Source organism: Phoenix dactylifera, chromosome 1 (assembly GCF_051530095.1).
Source record: "Phoenix dactylifera cultivar Ajwa chromosome 1, Ajwa_hap1_PhDact_Kaust_v1.1, whole genome shotgun sequence".
Lineage (NCBI taxonomy): Eukaryota > Viridiplantae > Streptophyta > Magnoliopsida > Arecales > Arecaceae > Phoenix > Phoenix dactylifera.
Window position 1 is genome coordinate 32016985 of NC_143190.1, and position 9404 is coordinate 32026388.

General features: G+C 34.7%; 2 protein-coding genes across 2 annotated transcripts; one reads left to right on the forward strand and one right to left on the reverse strand.

Moving 5' to 3' along the window:
• Nucleotides 1-575: 575 nt before the first annotated feature.
• Nucleotides 576-6946, reverse strand: LOC148715158 (mitochondrial import receptor subunit TOM5 homolog). The gene is made up of 2 exons (XM_088721600.2): nucleotides 6773-6946; nucleotides 576-938 (listed from the first exon to the last, which is right to left on the reverse strand). Exons 1-2 carry the CDS (start codon nucleotides 6854-6856, stop codon nucleotides 861-863), a joined length of 162 nt encoding a protein of 53 aa, XP_088577726.1. The 5' UTR covers nucleotides 6857-6946; the 3' UTR covers nucleotides 576-860.
• A 677-nt stretch (nucleotides 6947-7623) lies between these two features.
• On the forward strand, nucleotides 7624-9404 carry LOC103718212 (wiskott-aldrich syndrome family protein, putative (DUF1118)). Its single transcript, XM_008806921.5, has 2 exons — nucleotides 7624-7809; nucleotides 8806-9404. The coding sequence occupies exons 1-2, from the start codon at nucleotides 7675-7677 to the stop codon at nucleotides 9226-9228; spliced, it is 558 nt and encodes a 185-aa protein (XP_008805143.1). The 5' UTR covers nucleotides 7624-7674; the 3' UTR covers nucleotides 9229-9404.

Below are 9404 nucleotides of genomic sequence, written 5' to 3' on the forward strand. Positions count from 1 at the left end.
AAAATAAGCAAATCTAACCACGAGAATTATGTTACATAGATACTATACTGATAGGACACTGCCCATAGCCTGCAAAGACTTAAATCCTCAACTCTCGTCAGAAGTGGAATTTCAGAGGATGGCTTGCAACAGTCATCAAGAGTAATTTGCCAAGAATAATATCCATGTAAATTTAGATTATAGTGCCAAACTTTTGGCTTGCAATCTTTCATCAGCAATGCATTTTCATAACCCGACTGGACTCTCGAGGTTCATCAACTAGGAGGATTTTAATGACTTTTCTTACCCACTCCTCTTAAGACAGTCAGGCCATTCATTTTCAAGGAAATGAATCACCCAAAGCATTGTTTAGGACAAATTGCAAATACCTAACCCCTGATAAAAGAAAAAAAAGACTTGGATAGGAGGTTTACAGGAACAAGTCCCAACACCAGACGATCATAATCAATGTCTCCATAATAAACTGAACCCTGGAGATTACAATAATCCATATTCCGAGGGATTCGTGACAAAAGGAAAGGCTGTATTAACAAGGCCATGCTGTGTATATTCAAATGATTTTGAACAAACCACCATAGAAATAACACATGATTTATAGCATGTAACAATATATTCAGTCCATACGGCTAAGGCAGAAGATATTAGCGGATGACCTAAATAAACATGCTACCTTCAAACTCTTGTACCATGTATGACAAATGTTTGAATGAGAAGTCCAAGCATACAAAAATTATTTGATACAAGACCAAGACAAACGTTCAGAGAAGAGGTGGAAGGCTAAAGTGGAAATACTGTGTCACCATTTGCAGCCTGCTAAAGAAGAAAAGCAAACTCAGGAGTCAATCATGCCTCCCATGTCCTCAAATGGCCATAAGATCCCCAAAGTTGCGCATAAAAAGTATTGAACCGCCAAATAGCCCAACAGCACATAGCAGCTTCTGTAAAAACCCACGCAGTCACAAATTCAATTAATATTGAGACAGAAGGATATACCACATAAAGTATATTCTAGATAGCAAAAACAAAGAGACACATGAAACTGATTTAATTCAGCATCTGAACTTCCTATGACCCCTTTTACTGGATGGAAAGGCTGATATAACAAAAAATAAGTTCAGTTTCAGAGGAGTCACAAATTAAAAATTGAATTCTGAATAGAAGTTGTATCATTAATTTGGAGATTTTGGTAGTTAAATTACATGAATTGCGTAGTTGGAGAAAGCCATAGGATAGATGTCGTCTTTTCACCCATGAAAAGGATTTAATTGATATCCTAAAGTGGAAATGAGGGAGTGCATGATTACATGTGCTTATAAAAGAAAAGGTAAAAAAATATTTGAAGAGTACAATTAATTATTGTCAGGTATTTTGGTCTTTCTGATTTTGCATATCTAATTACCACATATGATAACATCATGAGCTTTTTGCAAGCCAATAATCATGAGGAGAAAAGGATAAGGAAGATAAACATTAGTTAAATTGCAAATGTATTTATAAGTTGATGACGGAGCAGGACATCACTCATCTCGTCTGAGGTTCTTCACACCAAATATAATCCCAATCAAACTCAAACTCTCACATTTTCACATGATTATCCTCCTATATACATTTGGGGGAATTTTGCAGAAATGGCCCAGTTTATTTCCACTTTTGAAGATCCGAACCACCTTTTGCTTTGCAGGAGTCGCCCACTTTTGAAAATTTTCAAAGACCTTTGCCTTTGGCCCCACATATACACTCTAGCCCATGAATGTGCATTATAAACTCAACAGATATGTGCATTCAGTATTAAATTTATGTGCATTCATATAAAAAATTGCACGCATTCACCACAAAATGTCATTCAACTCTGCATAAACATACAGTTGAAGTGCATTTGCTAAAGCCAAGGGTGAAAGCATCTGAAAACTTTTAAAACTCATTCCTGAACATAAATAAATAAGTTAAAGATGCCTGAATATATAAAAGGTAAATAAAGCCCAAAATTATAGCAAAAATCCCTACACTTGGACCCAAAGAGGTTGATCTGAGAGTATTCTTCATTAAAAAAACTGAGAGCATGTCTTTAAAAATTGAAGTCTGATGACAAACTAGGAGGGCACAAACATCTTTAATTCATACCCATTTTTAGATAAGAAGCTGAAGAGATCACACATTATGCAACCGATGCATGTAGAAAATAGTACCCAACAAAAATTTCAGAAAACTATTTTACATTCTTCACCATTTCACATGAAAAGATCTATGACAAAGATGAAAAGATATATTAATGTTTTCCTCGATTTCTCCTTTAACAAAATAAAAAACAAAACTATGACCCTTGCCCACAAAATGCTCCCTCAATAATTGATTGATCTACCAACGGATACAACTCCTTAGTTGTGCTTCGTTCAGTCTTAGTCTGTCCCTTTAGAACCATTGCTAGTATTCAGATTGACAATACAATCTCATGTTAGTAAACAGAAACTATAATATAAGGATATTTAAATCATGCAAACTCCTGATCACTTTTGCTGATGTAACAATATGACGATTAGTGAATGAAAATACACGAAATTTGCCCAATATAATTGAGACAAGGTATGATGACCATGATGTACTTGAAAATAAGAAAATATAATATATTTCATATAACATAAAAAAATATTTGTCAATTTTCTAGAACCCACACAAATGGTATTTCCGTGACACTGCATGCTGAAGATTTAGGCATTAAATTTGGTATGTAACTGCAACTTTCTATCATGTAGCAATTACTTTTGATTTTTCAATATGATGCATCATTAAAAAAGGTGAGATAGGAACTTTTATTATTATCTAAAACAAAGAATTCCGCTATGAGTAGATGACATGAGACAACTAATAGTGTTCATTAATCTAGAGCACCATCTTTATTTCCAGTTTTAACAAATTTAATCACCAAAATAATGTCTAGCTTCCAAATAGTCAAACTACACATAGACACACACCCACACACACACACATAGTATGCATGTATATATGCATGTTTAATCTATATGTATAATTCCATATAAATTTAAGAGACCTACAAGGGGGAACGCATTTTGATTAAGCAATTGTAGATATTAGTAGACAAGATAGAGAACCTGAAAGACATTGAACAAGGGGTAATTGAAAGAATGCTATGCACAAGCTTAAGAGATCACACAATAAGTTTACATAATATGTGCACATATATACAATCAAATTCCATGTAAGTTTAAGAGATTGGGAGGGGGATGCATTTTGATTGAGCAATTGCAGATATTAGTATGCAAGGTGGAGATAACCTGAAAGACATTGAACAAGAGGCAATTGAACGAATGTTAACCACAAGTTTTATAAGATTGGAATTGCTAATGCAGTGAACGTGAACAACATAACAATCTTCAAATTAAATTGTATTACAGAGCACTGAGGGAGATTCATGGTCAAATTTAAGGAGTACGAAGAAGTATCCATCAAATTTAGAGCAATACAGATTGAAAAAATATTTGAAATGCAACTAACTTCTAGCACATTATTTTGGAATAAGATTGTTGCCAAACAAATCTCCCTACTAGTGCAATCTCTAACTTTCTACATGATAATTAGGGCTATCACAGTATTTTTTTAGAAAAATCTACTAATTAATCAATTTTAGCTCAATATGACTCCAGGAATTATCCACCCAAGAAGGAAACAGTGTCGTATGTCTCTGGAATGCACTGCTATGAAGCACAGACACGAAATCATGATATGGATGCAGTAGAATACAAATACACTGGTATGACAAATTTTTAAAAAGTAGGGTACATATATATATAGACACACACACACACACAATATCATATATAGTAATCGGACAAGTGTAATGCATGTTAAAAAAAAATAATACAAAATAAATAAATACCTGGAGGATAAGAGAGATAAAACACGTAGATTAGAGAAAGATTATTGATATTTTTGTTTGTTTTTAAAATTTTAAAAAGAATCCAATGAGTTGGGGATGTGGATGAGAGATGGATAGAGTTTTTTTTTAATAGGGTCCAATTGACTTGGGATGTCTAAGAGAAACCATGTAGATGACAGATAGAGGTGCGGAGATAAATCAAGGTGCAAGTGAATTATAATCTAATTTCTTAATCATATTTCTTTGCAGATATTTGTGAATAAAGAAAATAGGGATATTATGGTCATAAAATTTAACAATCGGAATCTAAAATTGCATATTCCTCTTATTTAATAATATATGTATGTCTATGTTTGTGTGTATGTATGTATGTATGTATGTCTATGTTTGTGTGTGTGTATAACATCAACATCCACAAATTCTATCATTTAGTGATAACTCAAATTAGCAGATTACACTCCATACATTATATAATAATATTAACACGAGAAAGTCCAAAATTAACCATATATCATTAAAAGGGCAACATTCATCAAAAAGAAAAGAAAAGAAAAGAGAGAAAAAGAAAGGACAAAAAAACCACCCCTCATTCTTGGAGGTGTGGGTGAAGTATCTTGGATGTATTCAAGGAGTATCCAAAGCATTTATTTAATTTTAAGAAAATAATAACTTATAAGTGTTTGACATGTAATCTAGAAGTATCCAACTAGTATCAATATTCGATATGTATCCAATACAAACACGACATACAATTTCAAGTCTCCATGCTTCCTAGATGCTCTGGTACTCACTACAACTAGCATGATATGCATGAGCTCTCTTCTCATTCTTCTAAAATGACTTTGCTACTCCAGGAATTCAGTACTCAAGAAGGTATTACTGCCCTAAATGAAGGGGGGGAAGAAAAAGCACAAACATGCCGTATCAGCTTAGATTTTTAAGTTATGCTTGCTGAGTTGTGGTTCCGGACTCAACAAGAAAACCTAAATTTGTGTCCATGAGAAAAGAAGAAAGTAGTGATTTGAAGAAGAAAACCTCAAACAACAATGATCAATAAAGATATATATTGTAGCATACTGGGCCTACTATTCATAATCTGATACTTGTATAATACAGCCTGATATGACAAGCCTCAAATATATCATGAGATGTACCATAACATGTAATCCCTAGAAAGATGCTTATTGGCTAATATAGCTTTACATGATTATTTAGGATATGTACTACACAAAGAAAGACAACAATTAGAATAATAGAAAACAAAATTTAAAATCAGTTATACAGTTAGCAAAGGGTGCATTTGATGCCTAGAGTAGTTTTGGAATACTTCTATTTGCATCTAGAAGCAAATAGAAGCTGTAGGCGAATCAATTCAACATAAGTATTTCCAAAACTGCTCCTGCATTACCAATCCAATGTGAAATACTGCAAAGCTATAAGCATCTAAATTGTCTCTTTTCAAAAACATCTTCTAGCACCGCATCAAGCTGGTCAGGTCCATACACATCAAAATGTCTAAAAAGTACAAAACATATTATCTATCACTGCAGACTCACAGACAAACAACTAATGAAAAGGATTTTTTTTAATTTGCAGCTTACAATCTTCATTTATAGTCTTAATCAGACATAACAACCTACAATCAACTTTCAAGTACTGAAAGAAAAAAGTGGGAAGAAACCAAACAAAGGGATAACTTAAAGATCCCACCTTTTCTCTTGAACTAGGACCCAATGTTTCACTGTTTCTGGTCTAAACGAATTCATTAGAATCCCACCACATAGAGTTTTCAGGCCATTCCTACATGAAAAGGATTTAGCATTGTTGGACAAATTTACAAGATCTAGAGACCCTTCGAGTGACACTTGAAAGAGGGGCTGTTGGCCTGTAGCCAACTCAAACGGACTCATCCCCGTGGACGAACTCCGATGAAGGTTATAACAGAACTGTGCCGAGTCAAGCAAGTCCACCCAATTCTTCTGGCTTGCGGCGAGCGGAGGAATGGCTCGACTACTCTCTTCTGGTCCGAGCACCGTTGGCCACAAGAAAAAAGAAAAGGTAGACTCAATGTCATAGAAATCAAATACATCGGAATCAGCACCTCAATATTTAACTATCTAGGGCTTCCTTATCCCAAGGCATTGAAAAACTATTGGCCCTTTTTTCTTCCCAAGTGTTCCTCTAACTCTACAGGCACTGATACTCCATGTCCTAATCATATCAACTTAAATTTTGAATACGGGGATTTATAACTGCTAACAGTATGTTTCCACTTTCTTATAATTCCAGAAACATATGTAATCTGCAAGCTCATTAATCAAGCATGCATCAGTATCATGTTTTCAGTTTCCAAAGAAATTTCCCAATCCATATATTTGTTTCCCTGTCGTCAAAGTGACCAAATATTTTTGCACATTATTTATCCTGCCACTCTGCACGTTAAGCACCATGCTCATCAAGCTGATCAATTATTATCCTAGACAGATGGATTTGACTTGTTTGTTTTATATATCCATGTCACGAGCACTTAATCCCAAATAGATACTTCTACTCATTACTATACCAATCTTTGAAGCAAAAAAGAACAAATGCTCGACTTTTCCTCACGACAATCAATGTACAATAAACTACAAGGAACATGTGAACCGTCCATCAAGCAAAAGAACAACTAGACCTCTACAATACTTGATGTCTTGAAATCTTGTTGACGCCAAAAGAACTCATAAATGAAAACATAAAAGAACCAAACAGATGAGAACCAAATCAAAGAAATCCAATAATCCACCACCCAACAGATTAAACTACCAACACCAGCAAGAAATCTAAACGCGCGATCAGACGAAAAATCGGAGAAGACGGAAGGAAGGAATAGAGGAATACCGAGTTGAAAGACCACTTCTCGTCGTCATAGATCTGGGAGTTCAAGTACTCCTTAATCTTCTCCATGGAAGATGGTGACGCCATTGCCGATCGCGCGCTAGGGTTTTGGGTTTTGGTTTCGCGCTCCGAGTCCGGCCTATGGATTTTGGCTACCCTAGTAACTCACAGGGCCGAAAAGGGTATATAAAATGGAAAGACTCATTCAAAAGAGTTCCGGATATTATTTTAATCACGAAAACGCCACCGCCTTAAAAATTGTTCGGGCGGAGGCCAAATAATAATAATAATAAATAATAATAATAATAAAAAGCATGAATACTCCCGTTAAAATTTAAATTTGTCTGGATATCTTTTTAAATTTTATGTTATTTTTTATCTTAATAAAACTCTGTTTTTGCACAAAAATTTTAATTAAAAATAAAATAAAATTTTAAAATTATTTTTTGTTCTTCATCTTAATCATTTTATAAATATATTTTATACATTTATTCATTAAAAAAATTAATCCTTTTTATTTGAAATTATTAAATTTTAATAATATTATATATGAAAAATTAAAAATAAAGAAAATAGAATAGTAAAATAAATATTTTAAATATATATATATATATATTAATATTAAAAAAATATCCATACAAAATTTAATATTTATAAAAATATTTATAAAAAATAAAATAAAACTATTAAACGCTGACTCCGTAGAACAACATCGAATCCAATGGGCCATCAAGCCACGATGAGTATCCAGTTTCCACGGAATCTAGCAATAGAGACATCCAATTACATGAAGACACGTGTCCATGTAAGGATCGCGGCCCCTTTGCACCTCTCTCTGAAGCCAACCACCAAAGATAACGGGGGGCGGGGGGGTTGGAAGAGAGAAAGAGAGAGAGAGAGAGTTCATGGAGGCTGTGGGTATTTGCAGCAGTAGAGTAAGGCTCTCACCTTCTCTCACCAAAATAAAAGTTGGAAATTCTCTCCTTATCAAATCAATGGCCACCCAGAAGCCTGGAACCAGAGTTACAGGTACCAGGAAGGTGAGTTCAGTCCTCTCAGGTGGAGTAAATATTTGATTTAGAAGTCCTACTTAAGTAAACCATACATTGTTTCTGAACTCATAAAACTTTGAATCCTGTGGTCATTTTTTTGTTTATTGTTTAGTTATTCCAATCATCATGATCATCATCACCATTTTTAGATGATTGAGCACCTTCCCTTTTCAGATGCCACAGGATCTCTATAAATGTTGCCATTTGTGAATGATTTCGTTAGTATTCTCTCCTTTGAAAGCAATATTTACGTATCATGTCTAAGACGTTTTGATCTGATTCATATGCTTCCGTTTCCGGAAACTTAGTGCTTAAGATGCCTTAGCATCAAACGGTGAGCTTAAATGATGAATGTGAGGAAAATTTCAAGAGCAAAAATACACAGCATGTTTCACTTTCCTTGATAAAAACCTCTCACGAACTATTCTAGCAAATAATTTTTGGTGCATCAATCTTGCTTTTATAAATTTAAGAAGATTAAAATCGCAAGGCTCAGTTATGCCTAATAGTTAATATGTATGTAATAAAGATTTTCTTTTTGCTTTTTAAGCTCAAGCTGCGCACTTTCATCTCCATCTCAGGTGAGTATTATGATTAGACATATAGCTTATAGCTTATATCTGTATGGAAGGCACCGACAACATTTCAAATTAAATTGAAATATTGGTAAGAAAATAATGAAATAATTTAAATTTGAACATACTTTTGCAATCAATCTATCTAAAAACATGTCATGCCATCTTTCGACTAGTTTTCGTCATTGCAGATATTATCTTTCCCATGTAAACTACATAGAGTAGCTTCACATCCCAATCATGTATTATAGAAGAGGTTGTATTATAGAAGAGGTTGTATTATGACCTTCTGTGTTGTTTCATTCAAGATCATGAACAACATGGTACTTTACCTTAACTAACATATATATGAACAAAGTATCTTTCCAACCAGCCACTTGTTAAATTTTGCTTTATTTGTTGCTTGCAGGGATCAACTGTGTTCCCTTTGGGTGAGCCAGGTCCACGAGAAATAAACAACAGTGCACCGCCTGTAAAGCTCTTAACTAACGTGGAAAAGCTTAGGCTTCTAACCAAAGCGGAGAAAGCAGGACTACTGTCAGCAGCTGAGAAATTTGGCTTCTCACTGTCCACAGTGGAGAGGCTGGGCCTCCTCACAAAGGCAGAGGAGCTAGGGGTGTTGTCTGCAGCCACAGACCCCGGTACCCCAGGAACACTGTTGAGCTTAAGCCTTGTCCTTTTGGTGTTGGGTCCTTTATGTGTCTATGTTGTGCCTGAGCAGTATCCATGGGAAGTGGCCCTGCAGGTCGTGGTGGCTTTGGCCTGTGTGGTTGGTGGATCAGCAGCTTTTGCTGCTTGGAATTTTGTATCAAACTTGCAGAGGTCAAGCTAAGTTTCATTCAGGCTGAATATTGAGGTTCAAACTACTTCTTGTAGTAAGTTCCATGTGCCAACTAGTGTCAGACTATCTTTTTTCGTATTTATATTTCTTTTTGGTGCAAAAGCAGACTCATGTTGTCAACAAATTCTTATAAATTATCTGTTTGAAGCATTCATGCAGGATAGAAA

Coding starts and splice junctions, on each gene's coding strand:
- LOC148715158 (XM_088721600.2), bottom strand. CDS start 6,856: ATGGCGTCACCATCTTCCATGGAGAAGATTAAGGAGTACTTGAACTCC. Junction 939..6,772: donor AGAAGTGGTCTTTCAACTCG/GTATTCCTCTAT, acceptor GGGTTTTTACAG/AAGCTGCTATGTGCTGTTGG.
- LOC103718212 (XM_008806921.5), top strand. CDS start 7,675: ATGGAGGCTGTGGGTATTTGCAGCAGTAGAGTAAGGCTCTCACCTTCT. Junction 7,810..8,805: donor GAGTTACAGGTACCAGGAAG/GTGAGTTCAGTC, acceptor TGTTGCTTGCAG/GGATCAACTGTGTTCCCTTT.